At 38.8% G+C, this 20996-nt stretch overlaps 1 protein-coding gene across 5 annotated transcripts in view; it reads right to left on the bottom strand.

Moving 5' to 3' along the window:
• Positions 1-1070: 1070 nt before the first annotated feature.
• The window catches only part of CLCN5 (chloride voltage-gated channel 5), a 184238-nt gene continuing 164312 nt past the window's right edge, over positions 1071-20996 (bottom strand). For 4 of the 5 annotated variants that reach the window (XM_036304692.1, XM_036304693.1, XM_036304695.1 and 1 more), the window contains 5 exons: positions 20313-20855; positions 18129-18315; positions 16393-16791; positions 16028-16244; positions 7413-14037 (listed from right to left, as the gene is read on the bottom strand). In XM_036304692.1, coding sequence (XP_036160585.1) covers positions 13947-14037; positions 16028-16244; positions 16393-16791; positions 18129-18315; positions 20313-20855 — 1437 coding nt within the window. In that variant the 3' untranslated portion in view covers positions 7413-13946. Of the gene's footprint in view, positions 1201-1583; positions 1678-7412; positions 14038-16027; positions 16245-16392; positions 16792-18128; positions 18316-20312; positions 20856-20996 lie in introns of those variants that run through there. The other variant, XR_004966906.1, reaches the window with a different exon arrangement.

The following is a 20996-nucleotide window of genomic DNA, read 5'->3' as shown; positions in this document are numbered from 1 at the left end:
ATTATACAGACTCCCGACAGCAGACCAGAGGAGCGCAAGAATCAAGTCAATGATTTGAAATGCGAGAAAGCAAAAAACACCCAACCGGAAAAGCAAAATGAAAAAAGAATCCAAAAATACGAGCATAGTGTAAGGAGCCTCTGGGACAGCTTCAAGCGTACCAACATCAGAATTATAGGGGTGCCAGAAGATGAGAGAGAGCAAGATATTGAAAACCTATTTGAAGAAATAATGACAGAAAACTTCCCCCACCTGGTGAAAGAAATGGACTTACAGGTCCAAGAAGCGCGGAGAACCCCAAACAAAAGGAATCCAAAGAGGACCACACCAAGACACATCATAATTAAAATGCCAAGAGCAAAAGACAAAGAGAGAATCTTAAAAACAGCAAGAGAAAGAAACTCAGTTACCTACAAGGGAGTACCCATATGACTGTCAGCTGATTTCTCAACAGAAACTTTGCAGGCCAGAAGGGAGTGGCAAGAAATATTCAAAGTGATGAATACCAAGAACCTACAACCAAGATTACTTTATCCAGCAAAGCTATCATTCAGAATTGAAGGTCAGATAAAGAGCTTCACAGATAAGGAAAAGCTAAAGGAGTTCATCACCACCAAACCAGGATTATATGAAATGCTGAAAGGTATCCTTTAAGAAGAGGAAGAGGAAGAAAAAGGTAAAGATACAAATTATGAACAACAAATATGCATCTATCAACAAGTGAATCTAAGAATCAAGTGAATAAATAATCTGATGAACAGAATGAACTGGTGATTATAATAGAATCAGGGACATAGAAAGGGAATGGACTGACTATTCTTGGGGGGGAAAGGGGTGTGGGAGATGCGGGAAGAGACTGGACAAAAATCGTGCACCTATGGATGAGGACAGTGGGTGGGGAGTGAGGGCGGAGGGTGGGGCGGGAACTGGGAGGAGGGGAGTTATGGGGGGGAAAAAAGAGGAACAAATGTAATAATCTGAACAATAAAGATTTAATTAAAAATAAAATAAAATAAAATAAAATCAGAAAAAAAAGAGATTAACATTTAAATTGAAGGATTTTGAGTAAAGCAAAGTGATCTCTATAATGTGGGTGGATTTCATGCAATCATTTGAAGTCCTGAATAGAACAAAAGACTGACCTTCCCCAAATAAGAGGGAATTCTGCCAGAAGACGGCAACATTTGCATCATGGGGGTGCTGGAAGGAGAAGAGAGAGAGCAAGAAATTAAAAACCTATTTGAAAAAATAATGAAAACTTCCCTTACCTGGTGAAAGAAATAGACATACAATTCCAGGAAGATCAGAGTCCCAAACAAGATGAACCGAAAGAGGCCCACACCAAGACACATTATAATTAAAATTACAAAGAGAGAATCTTAAAAGCAGCAAGAGAAAGGCAGTTAGTTACCTACAAAGGTGCACTCATATGACTGTTAGCTGATTTCTCAACAGAAACTTTGCAGGCCAGAAGGGAGTGGCAAGAAATATTCAAAGTGGTCCTAGCCGGTTTGGCTCACTGGCTAGAGCATTGGACCTTGGACTGAAGGGTAGCAGGTTGAATTCCAGTCAAGGGCACATACCTCAGTTGCAGGCTCGATTCCCAGCTCCTGTTGGGGGGTGTGCCAGAGGCAATCAATTGATGTGTCTCTCTCTTTCTCTTCCCTTCCACCATCTCTAAAAACAAATGGAAAAAATATTGTCTCGTGAGGATTAACAACAACAAAAAAAGAAAGAAAGATTCAAAGTGATGAAAAGCAAGGACCTACAAGCTGGATTACTCTCCCCAGCAAAGGTATCATTTAGAATTGAAGGTCAGATAAAGAGCTTCACAGACAAGAAAAAGCTATTACATGAAATGTTAAAGCGTATTCTTTAAGAGGAATAAGGAAGAAAAAGATTAAAAATATGAACAATAAAATGGTAGTAAATACATATCTATAAACAATTGAATCTAAAAATTAAAATAAATAAACAATGAATCCAATAAACAAAATAAACTGATGAATAAAACCAGAGACATGGAAACATGTAACAGACTGATGAAACTCAGAGGTGGGGGAGAGGCAGGAAGAAATTAACCAGAGAAATTGTATGAATATAGGCATAACCCCTGGATGCAGAGAACAGGGTGGTGAAGGCCTAGACAGGGTTTGGGTGGAAGGAGCAATGGGCGGAAAGGGAGGAACATTTGTAACACTCTCAACAATAGAGGTGTGTGTGTGTGTGTGTGTGTGTGTGTGTGTGTGTGTGTGTGTGTGTGTGTGTGTGTGTGTGTGTATGTTTTATAATAAGATGTAGCAAAAGTGATGTTGCATTACTTCAAAGGCTGGTTCAGGAAACAAGGAACTTCCCAATGGTTCCCTGGGCATGCTAGTGCTGGGGTTATTCAGCTGCTATGTTAGAGATGTAACAACCCTGAGACCTCCATGTTTGAGATGACAGATGCTCTGGTGCAGTGGTCGGCAAACTGTGGTTCGAGATCCACATGTGGCTCTTTGGCCCCTTGAGTGTGGCTCTTTCACAAAATACCACGTGCGGGCACGCACATACAGTGTGATTGAAACTTCGTGGCCCATGCGCAGAAGTCGGTGTTTTGTGGAAGAGCCACACTCAAGGGGCCAAAGAGCCGCATGTCGCTCGCAAGCCGCAGTTTGCTGACCACTGCTCTGGTGGAATCCCCAGCTGAGCTCTCAGTCTGTAGCCAACATCACCTGCCAGCCATGTGAAGGAGCCAGGTTGGATGCCCAGCTCATGGAGTTTTCAGAATATTGTAACCTCAAGTAGAGATCTAATAGCAACCACACAAAATTTGCAGAAGACTGCCCAACCAAGTCCTCCTCAAATTCTTGATGTGACTCCAATATCACAATTAAAATAAAATGGTTAATTTAAGTAAAAAATAAAATGAAACATCTAGTGCAAAGATCTGAGGCAGAAATAAACTGGACGTGTGAGGAACTGAAAAAAAAAGAAAATAGTGTGATGGAAGCATTGAAAGAAGGGAGTGAGTGCTGAGATAAGATGTATTAATTAGTTTTTGAGGGCTGCCATAACAAAGTACCACAAACCAGGTGGCTTAAACAACAGAAATTTATTGTCTCGGTTCTGAAGGCTAGAAGTCCAAGATCAAGATATCAGCATGGTTGGCTCATTCTAAGGTCTGTGAAGGGGAATCTATTTGTGCCTTTCTTCTAAAGTCTAATGGTTTTCTGGCATTTCTTGGCTTGTAGAAGCATTACAGTGATCTACACCTTCATCTTCACATGGTGTTCTCCCTGTGCATGTGCTTGTTTCCAAATTTTTCCATCTTATAAGGACATCAGTCATATTGAATTAGGGCCCACCCTACTCTAGTACGACCTCATCCTAATTTAACTGATCTCATCTGCAATGACCCTATTTCCAAATAAGGTCTCATTCTGAGGGACTGAAGGTTATAATTTTAACATATGAACTTTAGGTGGACACAATTGAACACACAATTTAAGGCAGTGGTTCTCAACCTTCTGGCCCTTTAAATACAGTTCCTCATGTTGTGACCCAACCATAAAATTATTTTCGTTGCTACTGTTATGAATTGTAATGTAAATATCTGATATGCAGGATGGTCTTCGGCGACCCCTGTGAAAGGGTCGTTCGACCGCCAAAGGGGTTGCGACCCACAGGTTGAGAACCGCTGGTCTAAGGTTAGCAAGATACACCAGATGAAGCTCATTAAAGGCCTCAGAGATAAGGATAAGAGGTTTGATTTTACTTTAGATGTAATGGGAAATCACCAAAGGGCTTTAAATCAGACAATTGATGTGATCTGATTTGTGTTTAAAAAGGTTATTCTGGCTGCTGTGTTAGATTATGAGAGAAAACAGTCCTATGCCCACATGAGTCATAAGACTCCCCTCTTAGAGATGAGAATTCTCATCATAACAACCACTTACTAGATCTGAGACCTTAGTTTTCATTGTTTACCATTAGTTTGCAGGGGAAAAAAAACACATTAGCTTCCAATCAATGAGATGAACACATCCTTATAACCACATATAAAAATACTGTTTTCTTTCCTGGGTGTTTATTGCTAAAAAAATTATAAAAACAGATACAAGCTCCTGGTAGAAACTTCAAATAATACCAAGGGAAGTAAATTAGTAAATACAGGACCCCAGATACTACTCCCCGACCCCAATTTATTGCCACTTCTCACTTTTCTACACACCCACATTTATTTAAAAGCTTCTTTGGAGATATCCTTTCTAGAAATATTTCTGATCACCTCTACACATCTCTATACAGATTCATACCCACAATATACTTTTAACACTAAGCCAACTGTCCAACCAGGCAAGGCGCTTATTACCCTCTTCCCATAAACTGGCCTGGAAATTTTCAGGATGAACAGGAGCTGTTAGTCCCAAGATTAATAGTAGAAAGCTCACTGGACTTGTCAAAACCACAAAGGTACAGTTTCTGTTATAACACATTCTGCTAAGTCTCCATCTTAGTCAGTTTCCTCATATTTTGCCTACTCACAGGGTTGTTGTGATATTGAAGAGTATTTGTGTAATAAAGCATTCCTTACATATTGCTGTGAGTGTAGACAACCCTCCTCTCCACTGTCCATATACACACAGACATATCTGTTAGTATTCATCCACATACAAGAAAGTTTTGGTCTTGTAACTGGAGTTAGAAAGAGGAGTATGCTGGAGGACAGGCAAAGAGGGAAGGAGTACAATTGGTTTTGTCAGGTTGCTTGATATCTGGGGTAAGGAAGGGTTCTCTGAGTGGCTTGACAGGCTTCAAATGTGGCCAGGTGGGAGTTGAAGCTGGAGGGAAGAAAGTGGGTATCTCCCTCTTGAAAACCATAGCTTGACAGTTTGGTTTGAATGTGCCTAGGATGCCCTGATTTAGTGGTATACTTCAGAGCTTTGGTGGCACAATAATCAGAAAACATTTTATTCCCTACACTCTGGAATATTAGCAGAATCAGGAGAGGAAAATAATTCTTCCACTAGAATAGACCTTTTGTTTATGCCATTCTGAATTGACTGTTTTGGATTGTCATCTAGGGAATGGGTCTGTGTTTTCCTTTCATTGAATCCTTACTGCCTACTGGTATGCAATAAATATTGGTTGGGTGAATTGACTATTCTCATACATTATCTACTTTATCCCTCAAAGACCAATTGAATAAGAGATCAATGGGGAAAAGTGACATATGTAATACTTTCAATAATAATTTTTTTAAAAAAGAACGGTAGCAATCCCTTTACACTAAGCCTCCAGTCCAGATCCTCTGACTCCAAATCCTATACTTTTCTCCTTCTGTCTTTTGTTCTATCTGTAGCCTCCTGAATCAAGATCCTAAAATGCCTATTTAGAGACATTAGCAGTGGACAATATATAAGAAGTGAATCTCCTCAACCATCCAGTGTATGCTAATTTGTTATAGCAGCTTGAATTTACTAAGACACCGAAAATAGTCCCAGTTTTGTGCCTGTTGTCCCTGGGTAATTATTAATATCACCATCCTACTGTCAAAAGAGACATAATCATACAAAAAATTATGTGGCCATCCTAGTGAGGAACTGTAGTTCTTCTTTTCTCTGGGACACTGCTTTGAAAAAGAAGCTACAACTTTCAGAATCAGGACAATAAGCTCCTTAAAGGCAATGAATGTTAAGTGATTGCTTTTTTTAAAATTTAAAAAAGCATGAATTTTATTATATACATTAAAAATAGAATGCCGGTAAACTAAGAATAACTTTCAATGGAATTTTGTATGCCCAGCATCTAGCTGTATATATGAATTAATGCTTCTTGCTTTGCCTACCCTCACAGTTCTTTTCTGATCAAACCTTAGCTACATTAGTATCTCAATGATTGCACTGACATCTGGTGGTCATTTCTAGGTTTTCCTCTGGGCAGCTCCTGTATTAGAGGATGAATTAGTGTGTACTTCATACTCCATCAAAGCCACTTTTATCTGAGCCCTACAGTGACTAGACATGAAACTCTAATTTGTAGCAAGTCGTTGATAGCTAGTAACAACTAGATATATTGTTTTTTCTCAAAAGGTAGAGGCCAGATGGTGATAGTGTGGAAAGAGTCCAGTAAAATTACAAATAACATCAAAAACTGAAATTTATTTGTGGCATTTTAGGCTTATGAGTGAGTTATTTTTACATAGAGGTGTCCTTATTTAAATGCTACCATGTAAGCTAAAGGCATTAAAGTTCTTGGTAGCAACAAGATATCAAGTCAACACCAGTAAAGATGTGATCGAATGTCAACTAAAGGAATTCTTAAATGAAAACTTGCACACATAGCAAACTGCCTTACTAGTGGTCTGGCTAACAGAGAGAGGGAAAGAGTGGGGGAAACAAATCAGATGCAGGGAAAACAGAGTGAGAAAGTAGGAAAGCCATACTTCAAAGTATAGAAAGTCCTCACTTAATGTCGTTGATAGGTTCTGTGACTTCAAGTAAAATGACATATAACAAAACCAATTTTACCTCAGGCTAATTTACAAAAATGAGAGTTAAGCATTTCATCAATGTTATAACCAAAATATGTTGAACAAAACAGTTATTTGAGGACTTGCTGTATAGCTTCCCTTTGCTTTCTAGAGAGGTGTATAAAGGAAATGTTTGTATATTCGACTATCTCCCTGGAAAGTTCGCTCCTTGGTCACTTCAGGGGTTTCCAACATACTAACCCTACTGTTCATTGAGGAACATTTCAATCACCCACTCTACTCCTTGTAAAAAGTGACAGTACATAGGTAAGAGCCTTATCAAAGTCCATAATCTTACATCATTAAAAGCTCAAAAAGAAAGAAAACTACAGCTCCCAGTTAATTCTCATCTCATCAGGAAAATATCACCAATGTATGAGACAAGGACATTTAAGTAGCCATAATGAATGAGGTATCTGGAATTTCTCAGAAAATTTTGTAAGCTGCCCCTCATTTGTCTCTTTATGTTAAAAAGTATTACTGAATCTCACCCAGCTGGCATGGCCCAGTGGTTGAGCATCAATCTATGAACTAGGAGGTAATGGTTCGATTCCAGATTGGGGCACATGCCTGGGTTGTGGGCTTGATCCCCAGTAGGGGGCATGCAGGAGATAGCTGATCGATGGTTCTCTCTCATCATTGATGTTTCTCTCTCTCCCTCTCCCTTCCTCTCTGAAATCAATAAAAATATATTTTTAAAAAAGTATTACTGAATCTGTAAATGTAAAAATAATTAAGTAGTTAGTAAATCTTTTTTAGAAGTGAGCTTGCTAGTAGGAATTTGCAGTTGCCTTTTATACTATCCTCCCCCAACCCTGATACGCTGCTTCCCTGATTTTATGATTAGAAATCAATAGGTACAAAATTGAAAGTCATCAAAAACACACAAGACACTAGGTTGGATAAGGCTGTGCTTTATTACATGCATAATTACAAATCTGTGCTAAGTGGAAATGTATAAAGCAATGGCAACCTGGGTTTAAGCCACACAGAGAAAGGACTAGACAATCCCATTAACCCTTCTGCCAATGTCCATTCCATTGCCTTTAACATGATTATTTCCATTTCATACAATTTGCATAGCACTTACTAGTCAAAGTACTTTCCATTCATTGTCTCAATTTATCCTCACAACAACCCTGTGAGGTAGGTAGGGCAATTAACACTATCCCCATTTTACAGATGGGAACACTGAGGCACAGAACGGTTAAGATCTCGAGGCTAGTTAGTAGAAGCATAGGGAATAAATAACTCCCCAGCCCATGTCTTCCTTTTTAGACTGTTGCTATGCATGATCAAGGAGCAGAATGAAGTGAGCAGTGACTCACAGCTTTGGTACAGGCTGTACCTATGAACAGGGACCAACATCTCTAAAAGTTAGAATAAAGCTAAGAAAGCGTGACTATAAGGGTTGGCAACATTCAGATAAATAAACACTCTGAACAGCTCAGCTTCCTGTGGAAACTCAGGCTACATTAGCTTTGGTTGCCTAGTTGATGTCTATACATTAGCTTCAGTTAAACTTCTACCAACTCTTATAAACTAAAATGTTTAGTCAGATTTTCTTTGGCTACCATAGCTGGAGCCGGTCCTATGAATGAGCTTATTACAGAGATATTCCTATAGTGGCCCATGGGCTAGAACCCTCTGATCCTCCTGGCCTCATTGGCTCACCCAAAGGGTGGTATTTCTCCCATAGCCAGAGATGAATGGACAGAGGTAAGAGCATGATGTTGGCCTTGGTCAAATGAAGAAGACTGATATCAATGTCATCATGACATCAATGTCATCCTTAAGTGATATGACCTGGGTGCTGTCTATCAGGCTCAACTCCTTTCTGGCCTGTACCTGGTTAGCAGCATAGCTTCAAAAGACAGTTTAAAAGAACAAAATATTAAGCACATCATTTTTTATCTAGAATGAAATATATTCTTAATCATTACATAGTCCCAAAGGAACAAATATATAATAAAAAAGTAAATACTTAATAAAAAGCTAGTACTAAAAAGGCAGGACAATGGGAGAGAAAAGAGGGATAAGGGATAAAGTAAAATGGAGGAGGGGAAAGGAACACTCTTGAATGTCAATATATTTTGAGGTACACTCAGTATGATAATGAGGCTGAAGATTCCTGCCTTGATAAAACCGTCTCAGGCCACTCCCTTGTCCCCATTTTGCCAGGTGGCATTTCACTTACCAAATCCTAGACTGTCTCTGACTTTCAATAGATTTGGACTAGTACATAATAATAAGGTTTATCAATGAATACTTCATATATATGCCTTCAGGATGCTAAAGCCCTTGACACTCCCAATAAATACCACTAGCTTGCCCCTGCAGTGGAACAAAGGGCCATTGGCCCCATCAAGTCAAAATTATCTTCTATTCTGTTTTCAGAATGATCCTCTCCTTTCTCCAAGGTCCACATTTGAAACAATATGCTTGTAACAATTGAGAAAATTTTGAACTTAAGGGAGGAAGGAGAGAAAGAGAGAGAGAGGCGGGGGGGGGGGCAAGAAGGGGTGAGGGTGGGATAAAAGGAAGAGAGAGAGGCAAAGATCATTTTTTAAAATCCTCATAATTTTATAGTCTCACATGCCTTCTTTAAGCAAGGCATTCATTCAATGAGTGTGCAAAGATAGGCTGAAGACCCTTTGGCAGGAACTTAGAGGTAGGAATTTATGACTGCAGGGTTGGGCTGAGTGACCCAATAAGCTCCATGCAAGAAACGCAAACTCTGCACATCAAATACTTTCTTTCTTTCTTAGGTGATCTGGCAAAAATCAGATTACACAGTGGAAAAACCAATTTTGTTCCCTACATCACTTGAAAACTTTACCCAGGACCAGATGTTATGAAATGAGACCCTGGCCAGCAAATGTTTGGGGAATAACCTGAATTTGCTAACACCTGCTATTCTAAGAACTCTCCTCGGAGCAAACAACTGAAATTGAACCAGAGAAAAAGTCCTGTGGTCACCACAGGTATACTACACTGATTTCCTATCAAATTTACACAGCTCCCTGAGCTCTGATCTGAGAAACCCTCACATTTTTCTTTCTAATATAAATAAGTATATACTGGGGAGGCTAAAATATAGATTTAAAAATATTTTGTTATCAAAATTCAAGGAAATCTCCCTAAAGCTTATCATTTAGGCAATGGCAGTAGTGGCTCCCCACGTTTAAAAGCAGATGTCTTGTCTTATGTCAGCCCTTTCCATAAAAGTAGACTCACTCTAGCTAAATACTTTTGCTTGGAAGGCCTGGTCTTTGGAAGACTATTTGACTTTTTTTTCCCTTGGGGCACATGATCAAGCAGTTTATAAATGCCAAGATGTGTGGCTGGCCTTCCTTCCACCATCTTACATAAACTCATATTTTTTTCTTACTAGGGCTTTTCCACTGCCATAACTCTCCATTCCCTCTCCAAAGGGAATCCAAGCAATCTCAGAGATGGTTTTAAAAAAGTCAAGGTTTTAGGATATTCAGAGCACATATATAGACATCTATTTTTTAAAGGACTCAATAGTCAACCTCCCCTTTACTTTCTAAATTCCTAATTTTTCTCAGGGTTTTCAAGAGCTCAATACTCTGTGCACTGCCGTGGAAGATGCTCTCCTGCTTTCTCTGAACTGATGGATTGCATGTATTTGGCTCTGATCCAATGCAGGTAAGTCAATAATTCACAGTACAATGTGGTCAGTCATCAGTAAGTACTTTGGCAATATAAAACACACTGGTTGTTTCAAATTCTCTATATTGTCTTCACAATCATTAAAAACTCAGCTTCAAAAATTGCACTCCTTATGATTTTAAAAAGATACTGCAGGGTAACAAGTACACTTTTCTTCTTATCACCAAACAAAACAAACCAAGATCAAGACTCAAATGGGATAGGTGATTTAAATACTTAAAACATAGAGCAACAATTATGTCCCATGATGGACTCTATTATATGGTAAGTTTTTAAAAACATATTTGCTTCCCCCACACCTGAACAGGTTCATAACATGATTGAGAATTATTTCGCAGTCTTAGACCACACTAAGTCTCCATTACTTTATCATCCTCATGTTTAAACACAATTGAAGGCTGGCTAGAGAAATTTATACTGTGCTCTGTTCTTTCTGTAAAGCATTCGGATTCAGCCCTTGGTACCAAAAACAATTGAAGTGCTTTGTAGTTAAATCAGCAAATTAATCATTTATTCTGCCAGCTGGCAAATCCAAAGTATTGTCAGTGTCAGATTATACACCAGAGGATATCTGTTCTATGGACTATACCACCTCTGCTCCACAGCTGGGCTGAGCCAGAAGGAGGCCAGAGCCAGAAAAGAGCAAAGTATCTGAACAAACTTCTAAATACAAATGATCTTGAGAATGGCCATTATTTTGCATTTTCAGTCCCCTAATTCTTCCCTCTAATGGTATAACTAATCATCCATTAAGTGCTTGAGGTTCATTAATTTTTTACATTAAAGATCTGAAGATACAAAATATAGCAGACTTTTACAAATCTATAGATTTTCATTCCTTTCATGACTGGATATTATTCCTCGGAAAATCCTGAAGTGCTTATTGGCATTTTTTTGGTAAATCCTTCTCTTGTGTCGGGCAATTTCCTTTTGTTAATACCAAACTAGACTAGTTTAAATTCATATTCATTTTTAAATCATAGATTATCTTGTCTTTTGCCACTGAGGCCTGTGGACATCTGACAGGCCTCCCTAATTCAGCTTTGTTTGCTGGCTAAGTGTGTCCAACTGCTGAATTAGCAATGTCAGAAAGAACATTCTCCTTTGCCTCAAGACAAGAAACTCTTGAGTGGTGAAGTGCTGAGTTAGCAGTCTAGCAGGGAGCTCTAGCTGCAATTAGCCAACCTTTGAGCCAAACCATAGGATTTGACATATAATGCATACCATACATTATAGCTACTTCTAGCATATGAGTTACATGGATTCCTGAGAAGCTGAGGTTAATGGATGAAACTTATCAGGAGTGAGGTATCAAAGGGATATTATTCTCTGGAGGGCCAATCGGTTCTTAGCATCTAAAAGTTTACCTTGGCACAGTGTTATCTGATTTCTTGAATTTAGTCTCTGAAGTAGCACCTTAACACTGGCTCATCTGTCTAAAATTATAAACGGAGCCTAGAAGAAACACAAAGGCAAACTTAGAAGTCCCTCCATATCGCTGCTGCACTATGAAATACAACCAAATCTTTCATTGTCACCAAATACCAGAAAAACTAACATTTCCTGTTTTGCAAACTTTAGTTTGGTAGCTAATAAGATAGGCAATGATCCATAAATTTACAGATAAGAACTTTGATTTCTACACAATGTAAAGGGGTGGTCAGGCAAAATAGCCACATCTCATGCAAGTGAATCAGTAATATGGAAGGGACGAAAGATGTAAAGTTGCTGAGTTATGACTATCATAAAATATATCCTAGAGTTTTTTCGTTTTCATTAAAATGCTAGAGTGATATACTTAAAATAAGAAACTCTGGACTGCTTTGATATTTTAAAGAACAAAGTAAAATTAAGCCTTGACTACCTAGTTCTAGATAATAATATAATTTCATATTTGGGAAAGATAAGAACTAAGGGTTAAAAAAAGCTTAGACTCTGGGATCAGCAGCTTTAAAATGAGGTATGAAGTGTTTGGGGAAGGGAGGTGGAGGGCTGGGAAGGACATGCTGAGTGACTGCTGATTCCAGGCTAGAAGGATGGAGAGAAGCACTGGGAACAGACTTGTAAAATGGGAAAGGCTGAACTTTCACCCCTGGCAGTTAAGTCTCACTGCTGTGGGCATTGGTGTGGAAACTGAGGCATGGTAACAGTGACTGGGTTATAGAACAGAGCCAACGGCTGTGTGTTACCTCTGGTCCATGTGCCAAAAGATTACTGAGGCTTGGTTTATAATTTAACTAGCCCTGGGAATTATTTTTTGTAATAGGAATGATTAACTTGGGACTGAGGAGTGGGAAGGGGCAAAGAATTGAGGGGGAACAACTACACGTGGGTAATACTGTAGAAAATGAAACCATGATCGGAATGATGGTGGTGGCTCTGTAATTCCACCAGGTGTCCCTAGACTGTGATGTTTTCTACTGCAGTTAAAGTGGTAGGAAATTCAGACAGGCACCTTTTCAATTGGATGCGAGCACCTTTGGTGTTACCAGGCCTTATCCACACTCTTGGGTCTTTGGATGGTTCTGCATTTCATTCAGAATTCTAAGGAGCTGCAAGGGAGTCACAACTGCCTATTCTGTTTCAATGCCTTGAATATATTTGAAAGTACCCAGAGCCTAAATTCATGTTCACAGGAACAATACTGGCCTGTTCTACGTACTTCACACTAAGAGGAGGCATGGGTGTCCAGTTATTTTAGTACTGGTGGTCTTTATGAAGGAATGCATGAGAATGCAGATACAGCTCTGAATCTTCCCTAGTTTACCAGTATGCAGAATATTCTTACATATTCCAGAAGCCTAAAGCACCATCACTCATGGAGGTGGCATCTGGGTAAGAGAATGAGTTGGAACCTCACAAAATTTAAAGTTCCTAGTCATTGACTTTACTTAGAACTTCACTAATCATTCCTCTGGAGAAATCATTCCTTGCTACTAATAAATGCATGGCAAAGTCCTTGTCTACTAGCAAACAAATACCATCTGGAAAATTACCCTTCTTAGAGCAGACAAGGAGAAAGCTCTATAACTTATCTTTGTGCACTTCAAAAGAGTACCAGGAACAAGCAAGCCGTAAAATCAACCTCTCTAAATTCATTTAGAGATTAACCAAAGCAGCATTGTCTTATAATCAGGTATTAAAATTAACATACACATATACACACAAACTAATAATGCTAAATATTGTAACAGGAGCAAGATAACATTTGAACTGAATTTTCACAGTCTGGAAAATGCCATTACTATTTTCCTTCTGGCTTTCTTTTCTGTGATTGGAAAAGCAAAGCCCCTTAGTTTACACTTCATCTTCCACCAATGATAGTTAGAGTCCCAAAAAAGTGACTTTTTCATGAGTTTCCTGCAGGCTATCAGTTAGGACGGTCAACATTTTCCTTGCATAGTTTTCAGTGATTGCATATTGGCTAACAATCGTTTTAAATTTTTAAAAAATCTTTTAAAAAAAGAAAAAGAATTAAACCATAGCAATCTTATTTACTCTTTCATGAAATCTTTGTAATGCAACATCACAGAAGTCTAACTGCATTTTCTCCTAAAGAGATTAACTTCCAGAAATTATTATGTAGTGCAACTGGTTAACTTGTAGGAAAGAGACAACACACTAATATAACTTCACCATCCAGATATGGGAAATGTGTTTTGGGTACCCAGTTAATAAAATATATCCACGGTCTGCAATGTCCTTCCTGTTTTGTATCCAGCACAATCCTTTCATTCTAGTTGAAGAGAATGGAATCAGGATCTTGGTTCGCCATCTGTGCTATATGCTTTAACACATCCTTCTTGGTAATGATTCCAAGCAGTCGCCTAAAAGACAAAACAAGACAATAAAACAAAAAAATCTGTAGTTAAAATAACATTCTCAAAGAGGATACTTTTCCTCTTCAGACATATTTGCCAATGCTATCTCTGATAAGGGTTTAATCTCCAAATGTTACATGGAACTCATACAACAAAAGAGAGATAAACAATCTAATAAAAAAATGGGGAAAGGACCTAAATCAGTGATGGCGAACCTTTTGAGCTCGGCGTGTCAGCATTCTGAAAAACCCTACCTTAACTCTGGTGCCGTGTCACATATAGAAATTTTTTGATATTTGCAACCATAGTAAAACAAAGATTTATATTTTTAATATTTATTTTATATATTTAAATGCCATTTAAAAAAGAAAAATCAACCCAAAAAATGAGTTCGCGTGTCACCTCTGACACATGTGTCATAGGTTCGCCATCACTGACCTAAATAGACACTTTTCAAAAGAGGACATACAGAAGGCCAAGAGACATATGAAAATATGCTCAAAGTCAATCATTCCAGAGATGCAAATCAAAACAGCAATGAGGTACCATCTCACACCTGTCAGAATGGCTATCATCAACAAATCAACAAACAACAAATGCTGGCAAGGATATGGAGAAAAAGGAACCCTTGTGCACTGCTGGTGGGAATACTGCTGCAGGCACTGTGGAAAACAGTATAGAGTTTCCTCAGAAAGTTAAACATGGAACTCCCATTCAACCCAGTAATCCCACTTCTAGGAATATATCCCAAGAAATCAGAAATATCAACAGAAAAGATATATGTACCCTATGTTCATAGCAGCACAATTTATGATAGCTAAGATTTGGAAACAGCCTAAGTGCCCATCTGCAGATGAGTGGATTAAAAAAAGTGGTATATCTACACAATGGAATACTATGCTGCTGTAAAAAAGAAGGAACTTTTACCATTTGCAACGGCATGGATGGACCTGGAGAGCATTATGCTAAGTGAAATAAGCTAGTCAGAGAAAGATAAATATCACATGATCTCACTCATTTGTGGAATATAATGAACAACATTAACTGATGAACAAAAATAGATCCAGAGACAAAGAAACACCGAACAGACCATCCAACCTCAGAGGGAAGGAAGGGGTGGGTAGGGGAGGGGGTAAGGTAAGAGAGCAACCAAAGAACTTGTATGCATACATTTTAGCAAAATTAATGGACATGGACACTGGAGCAGCAGGGGGCTTGTCCTGGGGGGTGGGAGTGTCGGGGAGGGGTTGATTGGGGAAAAAGGAGACAAATGTAATACTTTAAACAATAAAAAAGGGGGGAAAAAGAAATATCCCAGAAAGAATTTTGGCCTTAGGAGTCAGAAGATTGATGTTTAAAGCCTACCTGTACTATATATTAACTGGGAGTGCTAGTATAAATCTTCCAACCTCACTGAAACTTGGTTTTCTCATCCTCATATAAGAATAACAAAAGTAGCCCTAGTCAGTTTAGCTCAGTGGATAGAGCGTCAGCCTAAGGACTAAAGGGTCCCAGGTTCGATTCAGGCCAAGGGCACATGCCCAGGTTGCGGGCTCGATCCCCAGTGGGGGGCATGCAGGAGGCAGCCGATCGGTGATTCTCTCTCATCATTGATGTTTCTACCTGTGTCTCCCTCTCTCTTCCTCTCTGAAATCAATAAATTTTAAAAAAAGAATAACAAAAGTATTATAAGGACCAAATACTGTACATATAATACTTAATACCATTATAATTTCATAAGAACACAGCTATTTCTTTTGTGGGGAGGAATTGAGTTATATATAATATGCAACCTGCAGTTCACACCTCTCAAACCCACTTTCTTCCTCAAACTCCTTTTTTGTAAATTATGACGATAAAAGAAACACATCCATCTTCATTTCAGAGCTTCAGAAAGGCCTATAAGTGCTACTAATGTTCATGTGAATTACATTCTTTCTTTCTCTCTACAGTCTTTCCCCCACAACCCAATTCGCCTTCACCAAAGAGCTCTTACCCATTGTGTGTAACCAGGCACTGCCGCAGTCCCAGCTTGCGGAAGATATCCACAACGATCTCCATGGGGGTAAGGTCAGTCACAGTGAAGGGGCTGAGATCCAGGATGTTCCGAAGCTTTAGAGTGGGTGGAGTGTATGGTGGCATTGGAGGAGAATGCTCAGTGAAATAAATGATGGACGTGCTCACAACTCCATCCTGTTTTTTACGAGCATTTTCTATTTGAAAAATAGGGAGAAAATGTTGAAAATTAAACTGCTATTTCTGGCTCCTAACTAGTCCCCTCTTCCCTCAATCTTCCCCCATTTTATGAATATTTATTTATTTCCACAGTGAATTCTATTATCCCTTTTCTGGAATCCTTACCAATTGAAATAATGAGATCTCTTCGGAGGACAAAACCCACAAGCCTTTGGGACTCCCGGGACACCACTACTGGGAAGCCACTGTAAGTGGTCTCACTGATTACGGTCTCTACATCTTCCACAGTCATACTGTCCTGAGTAAGGACAGTCAACAAAGGATCATTTCTCCGGGGTTTCATCACATCCATTGCCAGGGTCTTATGAGCAAACTCTTCTTTAGCTTCAAGAAAGGGGTATCCATTGAGACGGATGTGGGCATCATAGATGCCTTCCCGCCCAAGAGCATCTGCCACCCATTTGCTTGTCATTGCTGCAGCCATCAGAGGCACAATGTATTCCAAGCCACCAGTTAGTTCAAACATTATGACAACCAGAGAAACAGTCATCCGAGTCACTCCACCTGCAAAGAAACAGGCACAGGCTATTGAAGGTGGGAAGAGTATAGGATTCATTACAATTATTTACCTGCTACAGGCCTTACTCAGGTAAAGCTTACTTAACAGAAACATTGCTAAAAGGAGGTCTCACTCACAACTGTCGACCCCAGCAATGCATTAAAGGAAGTTTACAATGGAAATGAATCAGAGTTCTCAAAATAACATCTGCAAAAGTATGAGATGCCTTTCTGATTCTTCTTTTTGTTTTGTCTATTGTGCTCCCCCCATTATAAAAGTAGCTGCAGAAGATATCATTAATCTGTAACACTACAGAGGCCAGAGGTTCTCTGCAATGTGCAGGCCCATTGTGTAAAATTCAGAAAATAAAAAACAAGTATATCATTATCTATAAGTTCACTGCCCAGAAATAAGTAGAGTAAAATAACTTGAATGAATTTTTCAAGTTGTTTACTATGCCAAAAAATGTTTTTCATGAGTAAGCTCATACTACATGTTTAATTCCCCACATGTTCTCACCTCCCCCACTTTATGCTGGGAACATTTTGTATATTATTACAAATTTATTTAACACTATTTAAATATGTTAAATATTAACATCACATTCAATGGTTGCATAGTATAACATTACATAGATGCACCATATTTTATTTAACCAGTCCCTTACTGTGTATTTTATGTTGATTCCAACTTTTTGCTATTATAAATAACATCATGATGAACATTCTTGTGCAGATATATTTGTATACATTTCTGATACAAATTTGTATACATTTCTGATCATTTCCTCCATATGCTGGAATTTGAGAGTAGAATTACTCTGAAAAGGGAGGAATGTAGATATATAGCAAAGAATGTTTTCTTTTTAAAGTATTTAACAATTATTTAATAAAAGAGCATGCTATCATAGACAACAGACAATTTGTAATAATATACACATGTTCCCAACATAAAGTGGGGGAGGAAGAGCATGTGAGGAATTACATATAATGTGAGCAGTCAGAGAACTACTCTCTGGAGAAAAACTTTTAACATGAAATCTGAAGGCTGAAAGGAACCAACTATGCTATAGCTTTGGGAGGAGCATTCCTAGAAGGGACAGCAAGTACAAAGATCAGGATGAAGGAATAGGCTTGACATATCTGAAAAAACTCAGAGCGGTATGGGAAAATAAATACCCGTACTTTGGACAATCAAGAATGCTTTCTTAAAGCACTTAAAAAATGGCAAACCCAACAGAAAATGGTCACTTAAAAAAATCTGCAGTCAATTGTATTTAATATCACTCTTCTTAGTATGTCACCTGGGTAGCAACTTTGAAATCAATGCAAACACTACTCACCTAAGCAGGCTGCAGCCCCAACCATCGCATAAAGGCCAGGAGTGATACAGTCAGCTCCTTGGCTACACCAGCTATTAAAGATGGCCCAGTCATGGTGGTAATAAGCCATTTGTTCCATTCCTACTCCTAAAAGTCGACCTGCTATAGCACCAACAGCCATGCTAGGGATAAAGAGACCAGAAGGGATCTGCAAAGAGAAAGTAATAGATGGTTAGTAAGAAATAATGTCATTGCCTGGTATATGTAAGGGCTAGAGGATTGACCCTCTGTGAAGCAAACAGGCCAATGACAATGTAACTATATACTATGCTAGTAAGTGGCTATAAAGATATGTGTAACTACAGGGACTAGGGGTTCTCTGGAATGTGCAGGCAAGTATGACCGCAAAGAATCTTACCCTGATTCGGGGTCCATCAGGCTAGAGCCTGAACTCTCCAGACCAACAAAAAACTGGAGGCAGAAATTAAGCCTTTCCCAAAGAAAAAGGAAAATAGATGGAGTTTCTCATATATGAAGACATTTTCCCCAATTTTTAATTCTTATCAACAACAATTATCTTTTACTGACTATCTACTATGTTCTATTCTGGATGCTCTAAAGATAAGATTTCAGGATGTAGGTACTCTTATTCTCAAATCACACAGAACCTAAGATTCAGAGAAATTAAGTAATTTACCCAAGGCCAAGATTTAGTAAATACTGATGATGGGGTTTAAATGCAATGCTCATACCCACTCTTATGTACTGAATCTTAACCCACTGCTCACACAAAAAGAATGGCACATGAGGTTTCAGTTTATTTTGTGACAAAACAAAGAAAGATTAAATGATTAATTATTTTAAATCAGGTAGTGATTATGGTTGCATGACTATCCAGAAAAGGAACCCTCATCTGTCTCTCCACTCTTTTTTTTTTTTTAACTCCTAGGATACTACAGTGAATTCTCAATTTTCTGAGCTAAGAGAAGGACATGATGACAAAGATAATCAAAACAGCAGATTATTTTTAAATAGCTTGTGTTTGATTTTTTGGAATATATTTGAATCCAGGAAAATGACTTTAAATAAAAGAATGAAGCCAGAGGTGAAAATTACTTGAGAAGCACTGCAAAACTTTTCAGGGTGTTGAGGAGGATGGAAGATTTGATCTCAGAGATTTCAGTACTGTCTAAACTGCATTGCTGTCTCTAATCCCCTGGTTTGAATCTCCACTTCCCTAGAGAATGAAGGCAATAACTTGGTAGTGGGGTGCTAAAGAAAAGGCACAAATTAAAACCAGGAAGGAGGAGAAAAATATGTTAACAAATTTTCTTTTCTGGTTTCTTCTGAAACATGGAAATAATAATGGGTACTAAAAGTAAAACTTGCTGTCTTGATGTCTCATTTTGACAGTTTAAATATTAATTGAGGATCAACTGTGAATTCCTTGATAATTGGACATTGATATCAAATGTATAAAATGCATTTACATAGCCCAGCCAGTGTGGCTCAATAGTTGGATGTCAACCTATGAACCAGGAGGTCACGGTTTGAATCCTGGTCAGTTAGGGCACATGCCTGGGCTGTGGGCTCAACACCCAGTGTGGGGTGTGCAGGAGGCAGCCGATCAATGATTCTCTCTTATCACTGATGTTTCCATCTCCGTCTCCCTTCCTCTCTGAAATCAATAAAAATATATTTTTAAAAATACATTTACATATATATTGGGCTAAACTATATGAAGTTGCTATTTTAGTGGTCAAAATGGTTGAATATTGGCAACTTTATTTGGTTCAACCTAATATTTTGTTTTATCAGTAAACTCTAAAGCCACCCTATAAGGACCAATACTATATTGGATAGATATTATTTTAATACACAATGCATAGAAATAAATACCTCACTATCCTTTTTGAGGGGCAAAATATTTTTTAACTAAAAAGAAGACAACATTTCTACTTAAAATCTCAACACTGAAGTTTGCATTTGGTCTAAAACTAGGCTTGGATCATTTTAGATAGAGGTACAATTGTCCAAGAAGTTATGAGGGCATATGGAGGTAAAAAGGGCTTTGGGGGTTGAGTAATAACGTTGGATGAAGTTGGAAGCGCCACATGAGCTATGAGGATTGTGTGATATCTTGGCTCTGCCCTCCAAACCCACAGCCACACATATACCCACTGAGTACCAAAAGAATCTCCTCACCTTCATGCCAAAGGTGAATATAGTAATGACAATTTTCATTATGAGTGTCAAGGCCAGCTGCCACATGGCACTGTAGACTCCCGCACCAGCAGGTCTGTCAGGCAGGTCACCACCCTTGCTTGAGTTGAAATAGTTTTCATAATCACAGAGCTTAGAGGAGTCCAGAAGGCCACAGTCATTAAATAGTTCAGAAATGAGCTCACTTGTGCTCATTCGGGTGTATTCATTGGGGAAAGCCAGGATGGCAGTGATGGCTGTCACAACAAGTACCTCTATGACAGGATACTTGCCCAATTGGGTGGTCTTACGCTTCCGACACCAGGCAATGTTTGTGCGGATAAATAAAGCTCCCCACAGACCACCAAATATGCCCAGCAGAATGAATGGCACAAGCTCAAAGAGATGCCATGGGGTGTGAAACTCCACGTAAAATAGAACCAGACGGCTGTTCCCAAATGGATTGATGGAGCGTAGGGTAAATGCTGCCACCAAGGCAGCAAAGAATGAACGCCACAGTGTTTTGAGGGGGAAATAGTAGCTGACCTGTGAGAGAGAAGGGGGAAAGGCAAACTCAGTCAATATGCAGAAACTGTTTCAGGTAAAAAGTTGGTGCTGTAGGAATTAAGAACTGAGAATGAAAACTGCCCAGAGATCTCTGGTCACATGATAAAGTACTCAGTTATG

The sequence above is a fragment of the Myotis myotis genome, unplaced genomic scaffold (assembly GCF_014108235.1).
Source record: "Myotis myotis isolate mMyoMyo1 unplaced genomic scaffold, mMyoMyo1.p scaffold_m19_p_4, whole genome shotgun sequence".
Taxonomy (NCBI): Eukaryota; Metazoa; Chordata; class Mammalia; order Chiroptera; family Vespertilionidae; genus Myotis; species Myotis myotis.
Note: the sequence above shows the minus strand (reverse complement) of the source record. Positions and strands in the feature narration are given on the sequence as shown.